The sequence below is a fragment of the Myxocyprinus asiaticus genome, chromosome 44, assembly GCF_019703515.2.
Source record: "Myxocyprinus asiaticus isolate MX2 ecotype Aquarium Trade chromosome 44, UBuf_Myxa_2, whole genome shotgun sequence".
Classification (NCBI taxonomy): domain Eukaryota; kingdom Metazoa; phylum Chordata; class Actinopteri; order Cypriniformes; family Catostomidae; genus Myxocyprinus; species Myxocyprinus asiaticus.
This window is the reverse complement of record NC_059387.1, coordinates 32,545,366-32,571,308: the sequence shown is the minus strand read 5'-3', so window position 1 is coordinate 32,571,308 and position 25,943 is coordinate 32,545,366. Positions and strand designations below refer to the sequence as shown.

General features: G+C 36.1%; 2 protein-coding genes across 4 annotated transcripts in view; one reads left to right on the top strand and one right to left on the bottom strand.

Annotated features, from left to right (window-relative positions):
• Positions 1 to 855: 855 nt before the first annotated feature.
• LOC127434379 (interleukin-4 receptor subunit alpha-like) lies at positions 856 to 12,731 on the bottom strand. 2 transcript variants are annotated; one of them, XM_051687078.1, is made up of 10 exons: positions 12,604 to 12,635; positions 12,080 to 12,160; positions 10,764 to 10,848; positions 9,290 to 9,407; positions 8,954 to 9,129; positions 8,033 to 8,172; positions 7,308 to 7,476; positions 7,094 to 7,181; positions 6,931 to 6,997; positions 856 to 1,449 (listed from the first exon to the last, which is right to left on the bottom strand). In XM_051687078.1, exons 3-10 carry the CDS (start codon positions 10,834 to 10,836, stop codon positions 1,159 to 1,161), a joined length of 1,122 nt encoding a protein of 373 aa, XP_051543038.1. In that variant the 5' UTR covers positions 10,837 to 10,848; positions 12,080 to 12,160; positions 12,604 to 12,635; the 3' UTR covers positions 856 to 1,158. The 2 variants fall into 2 exon arrangements, with proteins under 2 accessions (XP_051543038.1, XP_051543036.1); XM_051687076.1 differs by lacking the exon at positions 12,080 to 12,160 and having other exon boundaries at positions 12,604 to 12,731.
• A 6,057-nt stretch (positions 12,732 to 18,788) lies between these two features.
• LOC127434513 (conserved oligomeric Golgi complex subunit 7-like) overlaps positions 18,789 to 25,943 on the top strand; it is an 18,002-nt gene continuing 10,847 nt past the window's right edge. For both annotated transcript variants that reach the window (XM_051687346.1, XM_051687345.1), the window contains exons 1-8: positions 18,789 to 19,016; positions 19,091 to 19,314; positions 20,711 to 20,859; positions 21,043 to 21,159; positions 21,294 to 21,462; positions 22,275 to 22,357; positions 24,249 to 24,371; positions 24,596 to 24,794. In XM_051687346.1, the coding sequence (XP_051543306.1) occupies positions 19,149 to 19,314; positions 20,711 to 20,859; positions 21,043 to 21,159; positions 21,294 to 21,462; positions 22,275 to 22,357; positions 24,249 to 24,371; positions 24,596 to 24,794 (1,006 nt within the window). In that variant the 5' untranslated portion in view covers positions 18,789 to 19,016; positions 19,091 to 19,148. The remainder of the gene's footprint in view (positions 19,017 to 19,090; positions 19,315 to 20,710; positions 20,860 to 21,042; positions 21,160 to 21,293; positions 21,463 to 22,274; positions 22,358 to 24,248; positions 24,372 to 24,595; positions 24,795 to 25,943) is intronic.

Below are 25,943 nucleotides of genomic sequence, written 5' to 3'. Positions count from 1 at the left end.
CTACTCGGACAACACATTGTTTCCTAGAGCTGGCAGGAAATACTCAAAACAGGCACAAGCAGCGTATCTATCAAACACAAATAATATAATATTGAACTGCAGCCGTCGGAGTTGCATTTGAGTGACGTCACCTCCCCTCTTCGAACGATTGGCTAGAGGAGGAGCTGTCAATCAAGAACTAGTGGACCAATGGGGACACAAAACGCCCCCTGATTTACATGAAACTCTACTCACAAGTTTTGAAAAAACAAATATGAAAATATGAGCAAAACTGTCAGAGCACAAAAAACAGTAATATAACCAAGGAAAACATGATTTTGTTTGCAATTCTGATGACTTTGCTTTAATTTTTTTGGTTTTTTGCAGCATATTTTAAATGTTTATATATTTTTTATCTGCGCTTATTATTTTTTGATTCCTGCTTATTATTTTTGGATCCGTGACCACAATACATTTGGCAGGATTTTGATCCCGTACATGGCAACGCTCATGATATGACATCACACCTCTACACACAGAAGTTTGTGCCCTGTGGGCGGATTGCAGCTGCCTGAATAGTGCAGACTGTTTGCGTCATAGAGCGGCGAAAAAAAGTCACCTGTCTGTCAGTGTTGTCAAAAGTGCTTTGCACAACAGGGGTGGCCAGAGGGGTGGCCAAGCTTCAATCAGGGGTGGCACTGGCCACCCATGGCCACCACGTAGCTACGCCCCTGACTAGGTTGTATATGAAGGTATTCCCCATATGCATTGCTATGCAATGTCGAGTGTACTGAGTTGTAAGGGAACTCTCTGGAAGTTTTGAGGAAGTTGTTCTTGTTTCAAAGGGGGCCATGACCCAAAAAAATTGAGAACCACTGGTTTAATGACTATATAATTTGTCTGTTTTAAAGTAACTGACAGTAAAATGAAGTAACTTACAATTGTTCAGATACAGTATGTAACAGTAATTTTTATATACATTGGATGCAACACAGTACTAATCCTTTTGGATTGTTTTGGCTTTTTAAAGGAACAGTAATTCATGTCAGCATACATTTTTTTCTTGATATTTTATCGAAAGTAATTCACCATAATGACCTAATTTGCAATAAAATTATCTTTATTGCTTTGATAAAAAAAGAAAACAACAACTTTTGTTCATCATATGACGTGTGTGTGTTAGATGCCGTAAGTGTGTTGGGAGAGCGGACAGTAGTCCTCGCTGCATGTGATGCTTCCACTCTCTGTTGTCGTGATGTCTCGAATCCAACAGCCTGAGTCAACCTCTGAGCCCACAAGAGAATGGGGAATGCTGAACGATTGGGGCATAGGCTCACTGGTCATTTCCATCATCTCGGTTAAGGTGGTTGGTTGAGGGGGTGTGTCTGGGCTCTCTGTCAGAATGTCAATCTGAAGAGACTCCTCCCCCTGCATTATATTTCTCAGCTCTCCTGATAACAATGTACAGATCTGAAAATATACACACTTATGCGTCATTTATCTGTGTGTGTTAAGAGAATGCCAGTTTGTTTGAGAACGGCTGAGTGCTGTTTTCCACCAATGCAAATCTTATGATCCTCTAAATTCTGCCACTAGAAGCCATTGTTGAAGTTTAGAGATTTATAGCTTTTAGTCCATGTCTCTTGAAAGCCATGGAGCCAACTACAGTATATACTACTGTACTCTTAAAAGTTTAGAAAAATAACCTCTAGCAGTTCAACACATTTCATTTTTACAGGCTGAGTTCGGAATGGCATACTACCCCTACTATTACTACTTGTGCCATATGTGGCTATGGCAGAAATATTATGAGTAGTATGCAATTCCGGACTCAGCCACAGTTTTTCTCTTCCCGGAATATGGACCAATTTTTGTCCAATGCTCTCTAGAACGTAAATGTCCCTCCCCCTAATACCACCTGCAGCCAATTAGCAAGTAGCAAATAATGGTTCATGGCTGTGATGTACCTAAAGCCTACTTGCTATTGAGCTGTTCAGGTTGTAGTCCAAAGACTTGGAAGAGCATTAGCATTTTCGAGCCATCGATTTCCTTTGAATTTTCCTATGGGTTTTTATAATGCTGGTTCTGGATTAATAAATAAAATAAAGTCTGTGGTAAACATTACTTTAAAATACTTGGACATTTTGTTCTACAACATAATGAATTTTGAAGCTGCATGTTTTTAAAAAAAGAATGTTGCTAACAAGTTGCAAGATAAGGACTACAACGGTTTTCCGTTTCGCCATGCACTTTCACTCACATGCTTGTGGTAGTTGTAGTCCTTCCGTATTTAGCAACTTGTTAGCAACGTACATTTTTTAAACACACTGAGGCTTAAAAATGTATGTTTGAGGTATGAGTGTGTGTAATTTATTTACACACATAAATTATACAGTAGGTATGTTTTGAGATATGACTGTGCATGCTTTTCATTAAAGAAATTTTGTTAAATTGCAACTGTTTCTCTGTCAAGCAGTTACCAAGAGGTGGTTGAAGAACCTCTTTACTCATAGAGTAGTAGAATTGTAGCCATAAGTTTACCATTATTCAGGAATTATTTTCTAAATTAATTCTGTAGTGTTCAAATCCCCACATACGTTTGTAGTCAGAAGCACATTTGATATCTGATATCACACCTCAAAACCATATTTGATATGAATCTTAAATCTGATTTGTAATAGCTCCTTATTGTTCTGAAACTGGCTGCTTTGGTGTACAAAGTGTCAAAACAAAGATTTCAAAGGATGCAATTTGGCATGCAAGTGTCGTGCATTGATCCCGCCCTGAAGAAAATAGTTTTTTGCTCACAATTGAGACTTTATTTCTTATAATAGCGAGTTTATATCTCGCAATTGCAACTTTATTGTAATAGCAACTTTATAGTATCTTGCAATTTCAAATTTAAATCTTGTAATTGCGACTTTATATCTTACAATTTAGACTTTGGGTCTTATAATTGCGAGTTTATATTCACAATCGTGACTTTTTTTTCATAATTGCGACTTCATATCTTGTAATTCGAGTTTACATCTTGCAATTACGACTTTATTTTTCGTAATTGTGACTATATCTCATGATTGCGACTATCTCACAGTTTTAAATTTGTAACTCACAATTGCAACTTTATTGTAATAGCAACTTTATAGTATCTCGCAATTTCAAATTTAAATCTTGCAATTGTGACTTTATTTCTCGTAATTGCGACTTTATATCTCAAAATTGCGACTTTATTTCTCGTAATTGCGACTTTATATCTCAAAATTGCGACTTTAAATCTCACAATTTCAAGTTTATGTCTCACAATTGCAACTTTATTGCAACTTTATTTAAAAGGTAATTCTGATTTTATATCTTGCAATTGCAATTTTATTTCTCACAACTGGGACTTTATTTCTTATAATTGCGAGGTTATATCTCGCAATCGCGACTTTTTTCGTAATTGTGACTTCATATCTAGCAATTTCGAGTTTATATCTTGCAATTGCAACTTTATTTCTTGTAATTGCGACTGTATCTCACAATTGTGGGTTTTCTCACAATTTCAGATTTATAACTCACAACTGCAACTGTATTGCAACTTTTTTTCAGATACCGTAATTCTGACTTTAGATCTCGCAATTGCTACTTTGTCACACAATTTCAAGTTTATATCTCACAATTGCGACATTATATCTCGCAGTTGCTACTTTATATATCACAATTTCAAATTTAAATCTTGCAATTGAGACTTTATTTCTTATAACAGCAAGTTTATATCTTGCAATCGCAACTTTATTGTAATAGCAACTTTATAGTATCTCACAATTTCAAATTAAATCTTGCAATTGTGACTTTATTTCTCGTAATTGCGACTTTATATCTCAAAGTTGCGACTTTATCTCGTAATTGTTTCTCGTAATTGCGAATTTCAAGTTTATGTCTCACAATTGCAACTTTATTGCAACTTTATTTAAAAGGTAATTCTGACTTTATATCTTGCAATTGCAATTTTATTTCTCACAACTGGGACTTTAATTCTTATAATTGCGAGGTTATATCTCGCAATCGTGACTTTTTGTCTCGCAATTTTGAGTTTATATCTTGCAATTGCTCCTTTATTTCTTGGAATTGCAACAATGTGTCACGATTGTAACTTTATCTCACAATCTAAAATCGGCAGAGGCTTATTTGCACTGAGTGTAAAAAGCAACAAAAAGCATCTTCTTTGCATTAAATGCAAATAGTGTTAGATGCATTACACCCCTGTTTAAATACTAACATTCAGTATAGTGGCATCACTGCAGCATTTTTATTGTGTTTATTTGGAGTCCAACAGACACCCTACACCAACCCCTAACCCTACCTTACAAAAATAACCATGGTTTTACTACAGTAACCATATTATCACCATGGTATTTTTCTAGTAAAATCATAGTAACCACAAAATTAAACATGGTTACTATTAACTACTGTTAACAACATGTTACTGTAGTAACACCATGGTTAGTACATCAGAACTACATAGTTTCCACCAAAACACATGGTTACTACAATATTACTATAGTAAAACCATGGTTAATTTTATCCGGATCAAATCCTTCTCTCAACTCCCCTGCCACTGTGACCAAATCACTGCGAGGAATCTCTTTTATTTATTACTATAAGTAGTATTATAGGAAATATTAAGAGTAGAGACTTGGGGAAAAAGTATGTCATGGGGTGGGATTCAAATCAGGATCTCCAGTGTGACAACATATACACATACCATCATTACACCCAGAGCTACTACTACACATGGGTGGTGGCTTGGCGGTTAAGGCTCTGGGTTAATGACTAGATGGTCAGGGGTTCAAGCCCCAACACTGCCACGATGCCACCGTTGGGCCCTTGAGCAAGGCCCCTGACCCCATCTGCTCCAGGGGCGCCGCATCATGGCTGACCCTGCGCTCTGACCCCAGCTTGGCTGGGATATGTGAAAACTAGGGGCAGTGGTAGCTCAGCAGTTAAGGCTCTGATCAGAAGGTCGGGGGTTCAAGCCCCAGCACTGCCAAGATGCCACTGTTGGGCCCTTGAGCAAGGCCCTTGACCCTATCTGCTCCAGGGGTGCTGTATCATGGCTGACCCTGCACTCTGACCCCAGCCTAGCTGGGATATGTGAAAAAGAAGAATTTCACTGTATATGTGCAAATGTATAATGTGTGATAAATAAAGAAAATTAATTATTATTAATTACATGTTTCCAGCAGACTATTGCAGCACAAACAGACATTTAGTTATCCAATCTCTTAATCCACTAAATATCTAACCCGTTAACCAGTTTAATGTCTCTGCCCCATCGTGAAAAATTCAAATATGCCCGCCTTCATTTGATCAGCAGTTGATCCCAAATAAATCTGTCATGGCTGTCTTGAGTTTGGTCTGAGCAGTGGTGGGCGGAGTTAGTTTAAACAGCCTCTGCCAACAACTATTTGCACTTAGTGTAAATAAAGAGACACTCCGTTTAAAATGTATAACTTGAAATTGCAATTTTATTACACAGTTTTTAGTTGCAGCTTTGTTTATCGCAATTGCGACTTTATATCTCACAACTGCAACTTTATATCTCGCAATTTCAAATTTAAATCTCACAATTGTGACTTAATTTCTAATAATTGTGACTTTATATCTCACCATTTTAAGTTTATATTGCAACTTTATTTCAAATGTAATTCTTACTTTATTTCTCGCAATTGCGACTTTATACCCAGAAATTTCGAGTTTATATCTTGCAATGGCAATGTATAAACTCTTAATTATGAGAAATAAAGTTGCAATTGCGAGAAATAGTCATAATTGTGACATATAAATTGAGAATCACCTTTTTTATTTTTCTCATCCCTGGCGGGATATGGCTTCAATAGACTTTAGTCCTTATCTTAGGAAAAAAAGTCCAAGACTATCTCTATCACTGTCAAGGTTGTTTTACAGCAGTCTGATTTTGGTTGTTCATGCTTGCCTTAGCAAAAACCACTTACAGCATCAGCCACAACATTAAAACCACCTGCCTAATATTGTGTAGGCCCCCCTCGTGCTGCCAAAACAGCACCAAACCGCATCTCAGAATAGCATTCTGAGATGATATCCTTCTCACCACAATTGTACAGAGTGGTTATCTGAGTTACCATAGACTTTGTCAATTTGAACCAGTCTGGCCATTCTCTATTGACCTCTCTCATCAACAAGGCGTTTCCATCCACAGAACTGCTGCTCACTGGATGTTTTTTGTTTTTGGCACCATTCTGAGTAAATTCTAGAGACTGTTGTGTGTGAAAATCCCAGTAGATCAGCAGTTACAGAAATACTCAAACCAGCCCATCTGGCACCAATAATCAACCACGTGATTATCTAATCAGCCAGTCATGTGGCAGAAGTGCATAAAATCATGCATGTATGGGTCAGGAGCTTCAGTTAATGTTCACATCAACCATCAGAATGGGGGAAAAAATTTATATCAGTGATTTGGAGCGTGGCATGACTGTTGTTGCCAAATGGGCTGGTTTGAGTATTTCTGTAACTGCTGATCTTCTGGGATTTTCACACACAACAGTCTCTAGAATTTACTCAGAATGGTGCCAAAAACAAAAAACATCCAGTGAGCAGCAGTTCTGTGGATGGAAACGCCTTGTTGATGAGAGAGGTCAACAGAGAATGGCCAGATTGGTTCGAACTGACAAAGTCTATGGTAACTCAGATAACTGGTCTGTTCAATTGTGGTGAGAAGAATATCATCTCTGAGTGCTATTCTGAGATGCAGGTTGGTGCTCTTTTGGCAGCACGAGGGGGACCTACTCAATATTAGTCAGGTGGTTTTAATGTGGCTGATCAGTGTATGTAGCATTGCATTTAAGTACATTCATAACAGATAAAAATACCCCCCACGAGCCAAGTCTATTTGTATATATGCATTGTTATATATGCTTTGGTGTAATTTACCTGAACATCTAAATTCCAGTCTTTTAAATAAGGGGCTGGTGATGGGATATAATCGCGCTTTCTCCATCTAAAACAAAAACATGTCTATAGTTTTAACTTGAAAACAGAAAATAAGGATGGTACAGATAATGTTTTGAAGTACAGTAAAGTGCATGTTTCAAACCTGGAATAAGGGATACAGGTGAGGAGGAACAGTGGCAAAGGCAAAAGCAGAAGATACCAGGCAACCTGGAATGATCTTTCCGGAGTTTCTTATTAAAAACACAAACCGCAGAAATTGAAAAGAATCTTAAACAAAAAGTAAGCTGTTGTGTTTACAGTTGAAATGCATGTAATGTTTCTTGCAGTTTTTTTGTGTGTTGTTCAAATTCACTCACTGTGAATGTGGCCTGACCTCCAGTGTAATGCAGGGGTCCACTGGCCCCACACACCTTTATAATATTCTTGATTTGGCCGTGATCGCACGCGTGCTGTGTAACTTGTGCAAGGTTCAAATTTAGATATGTCCACTGACATATTCTGGTCCATGACCTCTACCTCATAAAGCTGCAAATACACAAGCAAGTGTCACATGTGTCACAATTTGCAACCCCCCCTCCCCACCAAGGACTTAAACCCCAAAGGTCAAAATATTGTTTTTGTTTGATTAAGTTAGAAGTTAGTCAGAGCACATATTTTTTATCAGGCATCTGAAGCAGTATCACAAAAATAATCAGAGCAAATGTACGCTGCTCCAGCGCTATCTAGATCAGTATTGTGCAAAAGCTCACATGGAAAAACATAATGTCATTATTTATCTCTATATTTATAGGGGTCGTTGTGTCCTTTTCTGCATATTGCGGCCCCCTTCGGCATATCGCGGCACCATTTTGTGGCCCGTTTCAGCTTATGAAACCCCCGTTTCGCGGGGCCAGTCCGCCCCGGGTCAGAAATGCTCGGTTGTGGTGTTGCTTCTCCTTTAAGACTTGACAGTAACTTTTTCTTATTACTTTTGAAAGATTTGCTCTAATAGTTATAATATTTGTCTCTACTATACAGCACTTTGGCTCAACTACTGTTGTTTTTTTAATGTGCCTTATAAATACATTACTGTCACACACACCTGGTGTTCTTTGTGCAGGCTGAGCTGGTACTGGAGGTGGTGTATTAAAAGGATGTCTGGATCATATCCACTGTCCCACTGGAAAACAACAACATCCTTCTCCCAGTGCAAAGACAGGTTGTACGGAGAGACAGGGCGAACTGTAATATACATCAATGAAAGACAGAGAGACCCACATTAAAAGTGCATAAAAAAAGTAGCAAAAAACTTTCATTGTTTTAATGGGCATGCACCATGGTAATTCCGTTGTATTCCAAGTACCTTGTAGTGCCATGTAAATACCAAGGTATATGAATTTGTAATCATTTAGTACAACGGAGACCGAGACAAGTTGTCACACTTTTTACCCAGAGAACATTTCTCACAGTAAGTTTATTATTGACATTTAATTTGAGCATAGCCACATAGCATAAACTCTAGGCCACCAAAAAGCTATTGAATATTTTCACCATTATTGCCCAAGAAAAAGATACACTTCATTGAATACACAAACACCCAATAATAGGGAAATGTTGTCACAATGTAACCTGCCATTAAACAGCCTATTAAAGGCTTTTCAGTTGAATGTAAACAGGTAAACAATTATGAAACACAAAACAATTAATGAAACAGCAAAAATGTACCAAAATATGACTTTCTTTATTCGGTGGAACAAAAAAGAGATGTTATGCAGAATGTTAGCCTTTTAGTCACCATTCACTTTCACTGCATCTTGTTTTTTATACAATGAAAGTGAATGGTGACTGAAGATAACATTCTGCTAAACATCTCATTTTGTGTTCCACAGAATAAAGAAAGTCATACCTGGGAGGGTGAGTAAATAATGATAGAATTTTGGGGGTAAACTATCCCTTTAATTATTTGGCTTCCAAACCCCTGCACGATGGCATGTGCCTCTGACATGCACATTCTTGTTCTTACTGTGTTCTTTAGGCATGTAGTCACCATCCAGTACGACAGAGAAGTTGTTGCCATGGTAACTGGAATGGAGGGAGATTCTGTAGCTGTCCGTGTCCGTGAAAGAAACATCAGGAGATAAAACCAACACGCACACCAATGACTGTTCTCCATCCTTCAACGTACAATTATAATATTCCCTTTTGAAAGAAAAAAAAAAGCAGAGTTTCTGTAATTACTGCAAGCAGACAGGCATGCAATATAGCTCAAACCCTAGAATGGAACAAGACAAATAGGCTATACATATGGAATGTGATTGTAATTCAGTGTCATGATGATAACCAGCAACGGAATTCTCACCCATTTGCGCTGAACTGAAGCCAAGATGATTCGTTGCTTGGGGATTCAGCCGAGATGTTCACATAGCAGGTGATAGTGAAGAGATAATCATTGACACACTCCAAACTATACTGATCACCTAAACATATTTATACAGACAATATCACAATTGCATAACAACAGACATTGTGCATGCTGTTTGATGTCTATATATCATGATGTATCCAGCTTGACCAAACCTTAAAAATAGTTTGAAGGTTATTGAAAGACAGACTATCTATCTATCTATAGATAGATAGATAGATGGATGTTTGAATACACAAACATTCTGTGGATCTTTTGAACATTCTGTCAATGAAAGTCTATGGGATTTTTGAGAATTTGGATCGTCCACTAAAAAAAAAGAAAATGTTCAGTATAGCAAAGATATAGATAAAAGATATATCAACCCAAATCAGAACTGTCTAAAGGTCTGTGACACGTCTGATGGTTGTCGCTTGAATACGTAGGTGAAGTTATGTTTAATAATTTTGGTCTTTGTTTAGGAATTTTGAAAATGAAGATTTACTCATATTCAAAAACAAAAAAACTAAGACCACATCCACTAATCCATTTAAGTTCTAAAACTCTTTTCGAACATCACAGTAATGTTAAGTAATGTTATCTAGTTACAAGTAAACTTAACTCATCTGTGATCGAAGTATCGTTGTGTTGATGAAATAATTTAAATTGGGTTATAACATGTATTATACAGTGTAAAGGAATTTATGTTTAGATTCTAGGTTAATAATATGATACACTGGATTCTATTCAGTATTCCTTAGTGCATCTTAATCTGCACTTTTGTAAAGTACAGTTGAGTAAAGAAGAATGGCTTGAACTTAGCAGGCTCCAGGTAACACTAATTACCCTCATGGTGATTTCACACAAATCTCAATGATCAAACAGCAACAACAAAAAACATCAATAGTCATAAGAATTAAACCTATATACATTTTTAAACAAAAAAGTATTATTTTTCTACATAAATTCCCTTGTTTTATACAAACATAATTTATTCAAGCACAAGGGCTTATGGGTATTCCACACAGCCACAATTTTGTACTTGATAATTTCTGAGTTAGTAGTACTTGAACCCAAAGTTTAAAGAACGTATATTTTTGAGTTATGATTCCAAAATGTGACATTTCAAGAACTGTTTAATTAGGACCACTTAAATGTTTTTATTAATGACAACTTTAGGATTTCGAGAGTAACGGTAACTTAATTAAAACTAGTAAATAGTAAAAACATAAACACAAGTTGAGTAAACTATTTTTTTTACAATTTAAGGTTACAATTAGTATTTACAATACATTATTTTCCAAAGTAGGCGGTTATCCATTTTCGGTGGATGAAAATCGTAAAGCGTAAACGTAGCGAAATTAATGCACTTGTATTAACTTGTAGCCTAAAACATATATGGCACAAAGTGGACAATTAGTGAAATTTGTACCCGAAGCAACGATGAAGTTCCTCAGTCGATCAGAAAAACAAACGAATGTGAGGAAGAAGAGGGAGCACAGCATGTTCTCTTTATCCTGTTAAAAACAAAAGAATAAAAATGCAAATGAAATTGAAATGAACTGATAGTTGTTTATCGTTACTGTCAAACTACTACAGATTAAATTGCTTAGTTTATGACAAAAGATTGAATTTCAACTTGGGGGAACAACACTAAAGGAATATTCCGGGTTCAATACAAGTTAAACTCAATCGACAGCATTTGTGGCATAATGTGGATTATCCCCAAAATAATTTCAACTCGTCCCTCCTTTGAAAAAATACAAATAAATACAAATCAAGGTTACAGTGAGGAACTTACAATGGAAGTGGATGGGGCCAATTCTTGGAGGGTTTAAAGGCAGAAATGTGCTTATAATTTTATAAAAGCACACATTAATTCTTCTGTTAAAGCTCAGGTATTATTTGAGCTGCAAAGTTATGTAAATCGTAATTTATACAGTCATTTTAGGGTTTTCGCAATGTGTCGTCGTGGCAACGAAGTTGTAAAATTGACCAAACTTTACATAGAAATGGTAATTCGCTATTTTATCACACTAAAATCATGTTGACATGCATATTGTTTATGTCTTGTGAGTATTTTTTTATGTTTATGGATTGGCACCATTCACTTTCATTTTGTGTCTCACTGTATTCCAGATTTGTGCTTTTGTTTAAAGAAAAGGAGGGACGAGATTAAATTATTTTTTGAGGAAATCAGCATTGTGGCACAAATGCTCTCGACTGAGCTTAACTTGTGTTGAACCATGAATATTTCTTTAATTGTAATAAGTGTTGGGTAAGTTACTCAAAAAATGTAATTACTACAAATGACTAATTCCCTCTTGAAAATTGTAATCTAATTACTTAACTGATTACTTAATGGGGAAAGTAATCTCATTACTAATGACTTTACTTTTAAGTTACTTTCTAAAACACTTTTCACAGAAAAACTTTAGTTTTAGTCACACCATTCACATGTTAACAAAAACATATGAACATAATTAGTGTTTTAAATGTATTCTACATAAACCATATTATTTAAAAATATAATAATGCCATAATAATGTTATAGAAATGTGTGAAACACAACAGTTACTGTAATCTGATTACAAGATTTTAAAATGTAATGTTACACTTCCTTTTGAATAAAAGTAATTAGATTACTGTAGCTTATTACTTTGTAATCAGATTACATCCAACACTGATTGTAATGTTGACAATATGACAGTTTCCAAAAGTTGTTTCACCAGACTTTACACCCCTTACCACTGAATGCAATGATCATAATGCAGTAAACCAAATCATCAGTGACTGTACCACGAAGAAACACAGTTACCTGCAACATAACTTTTAAAAATATTCAGGAACACTGAAGTTATTTCAGAAATCCTCAAACAAGCCGTTATCTTGATAATTACTTTTCCTTGCTATACAGTGCAAGGAACACAAATTAATTGTTGCTCTTTTTGGCACAAACCTCTTTTGCATGTATATAAAGTACCATATTCTGAGGACTGTGGTGTTGCCATTTGCTGTGCTTCTTTTAATTTAAGTGCTTCTTAACATTTTGTAGCCCACAACAAAACTCAAAACTAGTATGTGTAGTGTTTTACCATGTGCAGTACAATATGATCAATTAACTGAAGAACTAAGGATTATACATGGAATAAAACAAGATAAAAGAGAATGAAGCCCAAAGTAACATAACAATATCGAAAAGACAACTATAACTTAAGTACTTGGCAGAAATTCAAGCATATTGAAAAGTAAGAGTATCTGAAAAACTATACCTGCATTTGCATCTGTTGTTTCACTCTTATCGCAAAAAGAGAATCTCTCTTGCTCGCTCGCTCTCTCTCTCTCTGCCTCTTCAACCGTTTGATGATACTGTCAATCAGACATCTGATATGTTTCCAGATTTTTTTGTCATATCTTTTAGAACCTTTTTACACGTTGGTATTCAGATCAGCAAATTCTGTGGCACTTCAGATGTTCACACTTCTGTTGGGTGCACTAAAAATACTTTGAAGTTACAATATGTATTAACTCAGTCACCATTCGCTTTCAGTGCATCTTTTTCCATACGATGAATGTGAATGGTGACTGAGGCTGTCAATTTCAAGCACTCTGGCTAGAAAGTCATACAAGTAAATGATGATGGAATTTGCATTTTTGTGTGAACTACTGTATCCCTTTAATATCATCAGCATTAGCATTATTATGCATTTCTAATTGTAACAAACTTTAACATATCTTGTTTGTATTGTACTATATTTCATGGTGTGCTTTTACCACTTAACTAAAAGTAACATTGCAAAAGCCAACACGTAAACAAGACTAAGCCCAAACATATGCATCTCTATTGCATGTTACAGTGTAAGGACTGGGTTAGGATTAGGCAGTGCCTGAATTGATTCCAGTTTTATGCGGGGATCCCCACCCCTTGAGGTTTTGATTTGGGGGGAGGGGTTGATTGGGGTGGTTGTGCTTAGCAGTATAGGGGCACAGTCGTGTTCAGGTTAATACAACTGGTGATGTATCACAACAGAGCATGCATGCATTAAAAATTACTACAGAATTTATAACACTCGCAACCCACCCCACCCCAAATCCCCCCATCAGACGACATAACACTAAAAATCCTGGCACCGCCCCACCACCCCAGTGAAAAAATTGCGCTTTTAATACAAAAATAACCAACGCGCCTCTTTTTAAAGTATTTGGTATATGAAGGAAGATACATTAGGCAGTTTTAATTCTGATGGTAGGCTGCAATAATAAGTTCATAACTTTTCTGCATTTGCAAACAGTAATTTTCACTCGCAAATGTGAGTAAAACCCTGGCACTGTAGAGCCCTGATTATTATAAATAATTCATTAAATTTACAGTATCCTAACTTTGAAAATTAAATAGTATTTGTCCTTATTATCTTTAATAAAATACAAATCTATTTTTTTTATCCCCAATTTGGAATGCCCAATTCCCACTACTTAGTAGGTCCTCACCTCAATCAGTTGCCTCCGCTTCTGAGACCGTCAATCCGCGCATCTTATCACGTGACTCGTTGTGCACGACACCGCGGAGACTCACAGTATGTGGAGACTCATGCTACTTTCCACGATCCACGCACAATTTACCACGTGCACTATTGAGAGCGAGAACCACTAATCGAAACCACGAGGAGGTTACCTCATATGACTCTACCCTCCCTAGCAACCGGGCCAATTTGGTTGCTTAGGAGACCTGGCTGGAGTCACTCAGCACACCCTGGATTCGAACTCACAACTCCAGGGGTGATAGTCAGCGTCAAAACTCGCTGAGCCACCCATGCCCTTTACCCAAGTCTATTTTTGACTTCTTATAGGGGGTTCTTAATGCCTTATGGGGGGTCCTGCTTTGATGCCAGCACTGGGTTTTGGGTTAGAGGTAAGGTTAAAAGTGTAACTACAAATGTAATTAAATGTAAGAACGATGCAACAACATGTATGTACACAGTGCTCGAATTGAATCAAGTCTTATGGGGGGTCCCCACCATAAGTTAGTCTCGCAATATACAATTTATACAAAATATACAATATATTTAATAGATCATAATATGCATAACTATATACTATTTATTAAAAACAGGCTTACATAAAAGAACAGGCTTTTATGTTGATAAAGAATAAAAAAAGATATACATTTTCAGTCCAATGTTATATAACAAAGAGAGATAAGCTACTATTCTTCTTTTAAATGGCTTACTCCAAGTAATACTGGATTTAGAGGGTGACAAAGCAGCAGACCCAAAAGGGCAACTATGGGAAATATACCAGGGGACTACATACAACTGTTTTCAACATTGATAATAATCAGAATTCTTGAGCATCAAATCAGCATATCAGAATGGTTTATGAAGGATCATGTGACACTGAAGACTGGAGTAATGATGCTGAAAATTCAGCTTTGATCACAGGAATAAATTACATTTTACTATTGTATTATTATTATTATTATTTTAAATTGTAATAATATTTCACAATATTACTGTTTTTACTGTATTTTGGATCAAATCAATGCAGGCTTGGTGAGCACAAGAGACTTTTGAACTTTTGAACAGTAGTGTACATAGAATAATTCTAGCATTATTTACCAATGTAGTATTTACTACCCTAAAAACAACTGGATGATTGATGTGACACTTTGTGATAATAATGTTTGTTCCAAAAGACTTGTTTAAATGCATGAAACTAGTTTATTAGATATTAAAAATATAAATTGTGACAAGACAGGCTGTCAGTCTGTGTGTAAGTGTTGGTGGGGATTTTTTCAACGATTTCAGTGCAGTTACATGTTACGTCAGTAGGTGGCGGCAAGGGACTGTTATGAGTGAGTCAGTCAGCATACTATTCAACCATTCAGTCAAAAAGGCTGCTTTATTCAGGAACAAACAATGCTATGGTTATCAATATGTCAATCATTGCTATTTCATGAGTGAATCCCGCATTTATATGCGGATGTAGTTCCCGAAATTTGCAGTGTGTACGTGGCCGTTGGTCCTCCTCTCAGCAGCATGAAAAACAAGTTTTATACAAATTCTGAATGGATTATATATAGCATAGAAATCGCACAATGAGCGCTCCCTTTATAATCACTAAAAAGCTGTCACTCATCTTCATCGCGATCTCTAGCACCCCCGTAGAACCAGGCCTATTAATAATGAAAAATGAGTAAGCCTAAATGTTTCCAATTTATGCAAGGAATACAAAAGCCCCAACATGGAGTGGATAGATATAGTAGAAAGATATAGAGAGAGAGAAAATTACCCCTCAAAAAAGTCAGTAAGAAGCTTTCTCTTCCCGACTGCGAGTGGAGGTTTTTTATTCTCCATTTTTTAGCTAAAGTTAGCTTCACCGGAGCGGCGCCAAGCAAGCAGACATGTCAACGATGTCATGTGCTTAGCGGTCTTTAGATGTGGGTGGGGCATTTACATTTTAAAGAGACTTGACAACTAGCCTATAAACAAACTTAATGTAAATTATTGTAAATAATTAATTCACGTAATTTACCGTATCCACTGCATGAATTTAATCAGATTTGTCATTATTATTTTTACTAAAATATAAGTATCTTGGGGACCACCCTAAGTCTATTTTTTACTTCTTATGGGGGGTCCTTAATGCCTTATGGGGGGTCCCGGATCCCCCCAGCCCCCCTTCAATTCGAGCACTGTATGTACATAATAAGAACATTGTATTGAATGCTTAAGTACATAGTAATTAAAGACAGCTAATATAAAGTGGGTCCAAATCTACTAGCCAGGCAGCCAGAAAGCAGTTTAAATGTGAGTGTAGCTGACTCAATTTTAGATATGAGAACATGCATATGGTTTATATTATTATTATTCACATAACAGAAAAACTTGAGGTGACATGCTAAACTGCACGTTTTTTAACTTCATGTGTAGGTTTATCAGAATCAAACAGAGGCCTATATTTATTCATGCAGCTTTAAAGAGCATGTGCTTTTGTCCTGGCTTGAAGACATTCTTGCACAGAAAATCAAACTAAAAAAGCTATTAATTATCTGTTTTTCTCAAGTTTTACGTGCAGACAGAAATTATGTAAATGTAAGATCCTTGTGCGTGTCAGATAAGCAGTAGTTTTGCAATATCTCTGATATCAATCCAATCTTTTGAGGACTTGAGGTGTGTTGCATCTGATTGGTTTGTCCTAAATAACATCGTTGGATGGCAACACCTAATTCTGTCTCATGATAAGTGCTACCCTGTAGCGTCCTACTTTCAAGCTTGCCCTACAAAGTAGCTTTCTCAACAAATGAGTCTTGCAATGTGTGTAAATATAGATGGCGAACTGAATGGTGCCAGCAAGTTTATTGTAAAAACACTTTGGGTAATATCACATGATATGATGTTGTGACATTATGTGCAAAGCCACATGTTTGTGGTATGTGGTTTTGATCTAAAAAATAATTTGGTCTATTGCTAAGACATAAGAAATGCCATATGACAAAATCATGCACAAATGAACACACTCTTATTACAAATAAAATTATTATAACAAAATATGTTATTATTTTCATAATTTTGTATATAATTGTAAATGAATTATTATAATTTGTATTTATAATCAATATATTTATATTTCTTTATATATATATATATATATATATATATATATATATATATATATATATATATATATACACACAGTATATGCGCTATATGCAGCAAGAAATGTATGACAAAGTCATACACAAATGAACACACTTATTAGAATTACACTTATTATAACAACAGATATTGTTATTATAATTTTATGTATAATTATAAATGAATTATTATAATTATTACAACTATATTTAAATATATTTAACCTGCCGTTTTGTGCAATAGCAAAGTTATTAATAGCCAAATCTATTTCCTTGAATCCAGAGAACATGCATCATGATTATTTGCCATTGCATCTGCACTTAGATGCTTCTTTTTGGCGATTAAGGCCTACTTTAGCAAGCATCATGTGTTCTCAGGTGGTATTTGCCAGCAATGTGATTTGTGCACCGTGTTACAAACATTTCTTTAAACACAAATGTGAATGTAATTAGATTATTCCATGTTTTGTGCTTGTTTTGTTTTCCATTCTTCAAAGACCTCATGTGTTAGTGTGGGTTAAAAATTGCCCAATCTTATCATTGTCAACACCTCTTATCTTGTGAACTGCTAACGGTTGTTTTAACAGATTTGTTTGATATGTTTCTGAACATCTCTGTGTGCTATCTGATGAGGTTCTGGCAGCGCAGAGTTACAGGAACTTTGTGGAAGATAAGGAAAGGAAGTAGCAAAACATGCTGAAATGAGTAAATATGTTTAGAAAAAAGCTGTCAGAGTAAAACAGACTATATTTCATTTTCAAAGTCCGAGGTCACTGTTTTTATTTTAATTGTTTTTTAAATATGGAGCAAAACTGGCCCCAGCAGAGGTGAAACTATAAATCAATTTTGCTTAAATTGCCAATTAGCTTTAAATATAAAAATCAAAACAAACTTCATATGCGAAAAAATCTATTTTCATTCAACAGTACTTTTAAGAATCGTAAGAGATTGTTACAAAGATAATTCATTGTTAATTCAGTCAAAAGTCTGAAAAGTGAGGTTAACAAGAGGGAATGGAGCAGATCAGATTAGACTTTATAATAAAAAAATAAATAAAACTTTGTTGATTAAGATTGGTTATTTAAAAAAAAAATTGGATGTGTTAATGTTGAAAGAAAATGATATATTTTTTAATGTCCCTTGCAGTAATGATTATGCAGCATATAACCTTAACTGTGTGTGTGTGTGTGTGTGTGTGTGTGTGTGTGTGTGTGTGTGTGTGTGTGTGTGTAAAAGAGCAGAAGGTGTAATTCAATAATGAGCCAGCAGGCTGCAGCAGTGAACCGATAGCGAGTGTCTGAGTGGAAAAATACCTTATAAAATCGCTGTACATCACTTGTGTGAGTAGATTAGAGCACGAATACGAATTCTTGACATATATTATACATATATAGTGTACAAAATATTTGACAGCGTTTAATGTCTCCAGTGAACCTTAATTAGACTACAGAGGCACTTTTGGCTTTTTGAAGTGCGGAACAAAATACCATTTAAAATGTATACTGTCTCCTCAACAGGATACAATTATTTTATTTATGTATTTATTTATTAATTTTTTAATTTTTTAATTTAATGGTTTTTTTTTTGTGTGTTCTTTGACCAGAGGGTTCGACCATGTGACCCACTCGAGCAACATAAGATGCAACACAGCCACGTCAGCACATTTTTTATGTTCATTAACAATAATTATAGTTATCTACTTTACTTCTGGACGTCCACACAAAGTTGTTTCATTGTATAAGGTTCCCTAATAAAAGTTCTTGTTCGCTAAAACAGTCGAAAGCGGAACGTTTCTTTGCCTTGTTTGTTTGCCGCCGGTGCGCAATAGGACGAGCGCAATCAGGAAGCTGCGTGCAAACATTGAGCTCAGAAAGTGTTTATTAAATTAATTTGAATAGTTCAACGCTGGAGGAAGCGATCGCATTGCTTGAACTGTATCTCGTGGTCATGATTATATCCTTTTCATGGGCTGTTTATTTTATGTTCGTGTCTAAGGCTGGTGTAGGGAAGAATTATGGAATAGACTGGTGAAGATCTGCAGGAGAGATTTCAGTGAGTTACTTAAAGAAATAAAACCCCCAGTTATTTCAGAACTATGCATTAAACATGCAGTTTTCTCTCTGCAGGGGGTTCTGTCTTTTTAAGATGGCGAATCTGGCTCTATAGGGTTATTAAAGATTGAAAATGGACTTCTCCAAGTTCCTGGCAGATGATTTTGATGTGAAGGAGTGGGTGAATGGAGCTTTTAAAGTGGCACAGAAAGATGCACCTGGAAAAGCAGATGCACACGCTTCTACTCTGGTCATGAAACTGCAGCTCTTTATTCAAGAGGTCAACAACTCTATAGAGGGTGAGTGATGTCGTTATTATAGGTCGACTGATAGTGGATTTCGCCGATTCCAATAACCGATTAATCGGCCAATAGTTTTTAAAATCGATTAATTGAAATTTAAAAGTGTTCGTAGTCTTTCCTTAATGTGACGGGCACAGACATAGGTGCTGCAACAGTCCAAAATGAGTAAAATCCAAGATGCTTGTTTGTTGTGCAACCAAAATCCCAATAATAACCCAAAAAAATGAAGATCTGGTGCATAACGCGGATCTTTTAATTATAAACTAGCCCGAAATACTCCAGGGATTTTTATTTTAAAACGTCTGTGCTTCCAGGGAAACAAAACTTGCACTTTTACAATCATCTACAATGAATTAGAGTAGAATCACATTAAAGTAAACATTGTCATATGGGCTAATAAATACTGTATGAGTATATCATCATAATGGTAGATCATCACTTTTCAATTCAATCACATTTCGCTTTAATAATCGTGAATTAGTCCAAAAAACAACAGTGATGATGACTAGAGATAGACTGATATATCGGTTTTACCAATTAATCGTTGCCGATAGTTGCTTTTTTGGACCTAATCTATGGTGGGGTTTTTTTTTTGTTCCTCTGTGAGTGTCTGTGCCCGTCATAGTAAGGAAAGACTAAGAAAGTTTGTTAAAATTCTATAAATAGATTTTGATCGATTAATCAGTTATCAGCCTTTTCCAACACCTTAGTTATCGGTATTGGCAAAATCCACTATCGGTCGACCTCTAATGGTGACAGAGTCTTGGCTCCGTTTAAATGCTCTATATGTAAATTTTCACCAAATTAAAGCTGTAATGTAATCTCTACACCACCAAATGGAATTGCATAAACAAACTTTGTGTTCAATACAGCTTTCTGAATGCGCCCCCCCACCCCGTCTGCCGTTGGCTAAACAAAGAGATAGTCCCGCCCCCATCTTACGCCATTGGTTGAGTAACATTGTTGGGGCAGGGCGCTCAAAACAACAAAGAATTTTCAAAGGGTCACTGAAAGACAGTGCTTACAGTCTTCGAGAAAATTAACCTATGAATGGCTTACTAACAGTTGTCTCTGCATATTAAGCGGGGATAAGAGAACGTATTTTAACACAGAAAAAGTTGCAAACTTCAGCTTTAAGCTTTTTGTAGCCTGCATATTCACTAGATGAAGGGTTTTGGCCACAGAGGAACACTGAGGAATAAAAAAAAAGAAGAAAACTATTGGCGTCTTTTTTTTTTTTTTTTTTGTGGCTAATAATCGATAGTTCCAAAAAGCATCTATCGGCGCAGATTAATCGGTAAAACCGACAAATCGGTCGAGCTCTAGTCGTTATATACTCATCTGTATCTTTACAACTCTACACATTGTAAGTTATATTTACCTTGAACTTTAGAGAGCAGTAATCAGGCCCTGCAGAATATGCCGCGTGTACTGAGGGATATTGAAGCTCTAAAGCAGGAGGCGTCATTCCTGAAGGACCAGATGGTTTTGGTTAAAGAGGACATCAAGAAGTTTGAACAGGACACGGTGCAGTCAATGCAGGTACTCCTATTTAAATCACTAACATGGGATATTCATAAGGCTCTGTAGCCTGACAATGAATAGAGGAGTGGTTGCTCACTCCTTGTGTTTTTTTGTTTGAAGAGAATGCTTTGTGCAAATGTTAAGGCAGAACTTTATATTGGACATAATTCATATGTCATATGTTCTTTATGCTTCTGACAGGTGTTGGTGGAGATCGATCAGGTGAAGTCTCGCATGCAGTTAGCAGCAGAAGCTTTACAGGAAGCTGATAAGTGGAGCACACTTAGCGCTGATATCGAGGGGACCTTTAAAACACAGGTTAAGTGTTTGAGCCTTTAAGTAACATAAGAGCAATACGATTTGTTAATATGCTCAATATAAGTGTCCATGTTTGAACTGAGTGTGCCGGTGATGAAGTGGAAGGTATCTGAGATTTGTGTGTTTGTTTGCAGGATGTAGCTCTGATCAGCAGTAAACTGGCCGCTATGCAGGGCAGTCTGGCGATGTTAGTGGACACTCCAGACTACAGTGAGAAGTGTGTTCAGCTGGAGGCTCTGAAGAACAGACTGGAAGCTCTCGCCAGCCCACAGATCGTCTCCACGTTCAACTCGCTGTCCATAGGTGAGACACACACAATTACATATAAGCATTCACCATCAACTGACTTACATTACTGGACAGAAGGACTTATATTTTGAAAGATTGCATCCATCTACATTCTTATTTGATCTACAGTTTTGGTTGCATGTTTGGCTGGGTGTTACAGTGATTTTAGTGGGATTAAGGGGCATTATTAGACATAAAGCAAAGCTTATTGCTTTTAAAAAATGGCAGCAACATACCAGTGTCCAATAAATAATAATGATTGTTTTTTTTGTTTTTTTCTCCCAATTTGGAATGCCCACTTCCCAATGTGCTTTTTAAGTCCTCGTGGTCGCATAGTGATTCGCCTCAATCCGGGTGGCGGAGGACGAATCCCAGTTGCCTCCGCGTCTGAGACCTTCAACCCACGCATCTTATCACGTGGCTTGTTGAGCGCGTTGCCACGGAGACATAGTACGTATGGAGGCTTCATGCCACCCGCCGCGGCAACCACGCTCAACTCACCACGTGCCCCACCGAGAACGAACCACATTATAGCGATCACGAGGAGGTTACCCCAAGTGACTCTACCCTCCATAGCAACTGGGCCAATTTGGTTGCTTAGGAGACCTGGCTGGAGTCACTCAGCATGCCCTGGGATTCGAACTAGCAAACTCCAGGGGTGGTAGCCAGCGTCTTTACCACTGAGCTACCCAGGCCCCCTAATAATGATAGATTTTTAATAATTTTCACTAACTTTAATGCTAAAATACATTAATACAGAAGTCAATTACAGTCACAAAAGTGCAGCTTTCATCTTTTCCATTCTTTATTTTTGTATTTTGTTTCAGATCAAGCAAAGCTGTTTGTTAGAGTTTTCACAGAAATGGAGAGAATGCCACAGCTACTGGCTTATTACTACAAATGCCACAAGGTAGAACACACACACATCATATATTGGGTATTTCTTTAAAGGAATATTTCGGGTTCAATACAAGTTAAACTCAGTCGACAGCATTTGTGGCATAATATTGATTACCACAAAATTATTTTTGACTTGCCCCTCCTATCTTGGCTACAGTGATGCACTTACAATGGAAGAGAATGGGGGGGCCAATTTTTTAATGTTAAAATACTCACTTTTTCAAAAATTCAGCCACAAGACTTGTGTGTGAACATGATTTTAGTGTGATAAAATCACTTACTAACCTTTTCTGTGTAAAGTTAAAGCCAATTTTACAACTTTGTTACCATGACGATGTAATGTCAACAAACCCTAAAATGACTGTAATTTGAACAACTTTACAGCTCAAATATTACATGAGTTTTAACAGAAGAATTAATGTAAGTGCTTTTATAAAATTATAAGCTTCACATTTCTGCCTTTAAACCCTCCAAAAATTGGCCCCATTGACTTCAATTGTAAGTGCCTCACTGTAACCGTGATTTTTGCGGAGGGACGAGTCAAATTTTGTTTTTGTGGTTTTCAGTATTATGCCACGAATGCTGTCAATTGAGCTTAACTTGTATTGAACCAGGAGTTGTTTTTTGCTAAAAATGAGCAGATTTCAACTTTTTTTCTTTTTGTTGTATGAAGGCCTCATTAAAACTGACTTGGAAACTTTTTACCAGGCTTTCATCATTTATATTTGGTTCTTTTCAGATGCCTTTTACGGATAGGTTTGACTGTTTTAGCCTTGTTACAGACCCAGACTTTCAATATTAAACAATGAAAATTAATTATAAAAATACAAATTTTTACATATTTAAAACTATAATCATCTAAACCAGGGTTCTCAACGGGGGCGTTCAAAGGATGCCAGGGGGCGCTGAGAGCAAATTAGTAGAGAGGGTGCCTTAGGTTAGAAATAAGGGACGTTTATCAGTCATAATAATCAAATCTATTGTCAAGTTCCTCTTTGCATTAAAACGTTTATCTAGACTTGGAGTATATCAGTTGATTCTCAATTATACGGGTTGATACGCATTTGTCCCGCGGTTCATCTGATTTTGAAGTCTAGTGACACATCTGAAACTGGGGTAAGGGAATGAAGTTGGGGGGCGTTCATCAAAAAAAGGTTGAGAACCACTGATCTGAACAAAGAGTAAAATAAACATAAACCATTTAAAAATTTGTTGTGTGAACTCTATTTTTATTTTTATTATGACTGCCCAGCAGTTGTGACGTCCTTTCCACCACACCATTAAATTTTGCCCCCAATAAATGTTTTTTTTTCTTTTTTCCAAAAGTAAGTGTAGTTGTTAACCAAGTCGACAAAAGTGTCAGTGAAGTGCATGAAATATGAGACAAGTGATGTTTGAAGAAAACAAAGAAAATTCAAGGTAAATATCACTTGTGAGCAGAATATTTTTATTAACATTTGATCAAGCTGTAATTTTGCCAAATTAAGGTAAAAGTGTGAAAATATTATTGCATTTAATGTGTATTTAGAGTACATAAAATGTTAGCTAGAAAATTTGTTTAGCAAGACAAAGGAGTCTGACATTTTATTTCAAATGCATTAAAAATATCATTCCCATCAGCGTCATTTCCAGCACACAATTCTATTAAACACAATACAGAATTTGATGTGCTGGGAATTTTCTTGACAATAATGACATAAATCTCCTGTGATGCATGTATATGAACTGTTGGACATGGTCAGTAGACGAATTAAATAAAAACGTAATTTTCCAGAAGTTCTGTTCATAGTGGAATAAATCCCTAGTTGAAGAAACACCCATATTTGTGCTTTCCAAACTGTAGTGCCAACATAAAATTTTTGGTTTGTATATAAATGTGTACATATATGTGTGTGTTTCAGGCACAGTTATTGACTGTATGGGAAAGCATCTGTCAGTCAGATGCCGCTCTGAAGCAGCAGCTCTCTGAGTTTTTTGACACGCTTCTGTCAACATGGCACTCACAACTACAGTGGAGCAGTCAGGTACATTTATATTACATTCACATTTAGTCAAGATGTTTTTATACAAAGTGACTTAAAAATGAGGAACATAACAAGCAATTTGTCCTACAAAAGGCAATGATATTTGCAGAATCGCAATGCCAAGTTTCCAGAGTAGCTAGAGAAGTACACGCAGCTTTACAGAGATATATTTTTAATGGCTGAGACTGTCGCACACACCCTAAAATGTTTATATTTGTGTGTAGGTCTTTAAAAACCCGTGTGAAGTGGTCACTGTGCTGATGATCCAGACGCTGGGGGCAATGGTGCCGTCTATTCCTGACTGCATCGCTGCAGCATTAAAGCGTTGCTCTGGAGACTGTCGTCTGGACGTTCTTCTAGACCTCCATCAGACGGCAGCTAACTTCAGTCGCAGTCTGGAAGCAGCGATGCAGCCACAGCTTGGTGTGTGTTTGTGTGTATGAAGAATGCACACTAACAGTAATTGTAGGTTGTGTGCTTCATTAATGGGAGAATTTCATGAAATTGTCAAGGCTTATAGTTCACTCTAAAATCAAAAGAAAAATAAATTAATAATAAATTGGATTTTGCATAAAAAACACAAAGTCAGGTTTAGAACCATTACAGTTTATTGTGTTGTGACATTATGTTCATGGCAACACTAGTGACCACCCATTATTTCAGTGGCTTTGGTTGTGAAATTATTTTTGCCATTCATTTTCTCCATAGGGATTTAAAAAAAGTTTCTTATTATAGAAACATTTTATTCATATTATTCTAAACCAGCGACCAAACCAACCAGCCCTGAGATGAATCGCGACATTACAAACTTTGATTTTGAGCAAAAAAAGACTATATATACACCAGTCAGCCACAACATTAAAACCACCTGCCTAATATTGTGTAGGTCCCCCTCGTACTGCCAAAACAGCACCAACCCGCATCTCAGAATACTATTAACTTTTTCTTTTTTTTTTATAAAATGTTTTGTTTTGTAATGAAATAAATTAATATGGTGGCACAATTATATTTTTGTATACAAAACTAATTTCAGACATTTAAACATATGCCTTCAAATCAAAAGGTTTTTAAGATCATGAGAACAGCAGTGTGTGTGTGTGTGTGTGTCATATATATATATATATATCAGGATATTTTAATATATTTAAAATATATTGTTTTTATTCTTGTTATCAAGATTATAGTCAACAGTTTTATACCATAACTTTTAATTTGATTACACAATTTGCAATGCTTCATGGGATGAATAGTTCCTAGATAGATTTCTCGTATACATTGTGTGTGTGTGTGTGTGTGTATGTATGTATATGTATGTATGTGTGTGTGTGTATATATGTGTATATATATGTATATATACACACACACACACACACACACACACATATATATATATATACATACCACACATACCATACATACATACATACATGATATATATATACACACACACACACAAAATATATATATATATATTTTATGTGTGTGTGTGTGTATATATCATGTATGTGTGGTATGTATGTGTATATATATATATATATACACACACACACACATACCATACATACATATATA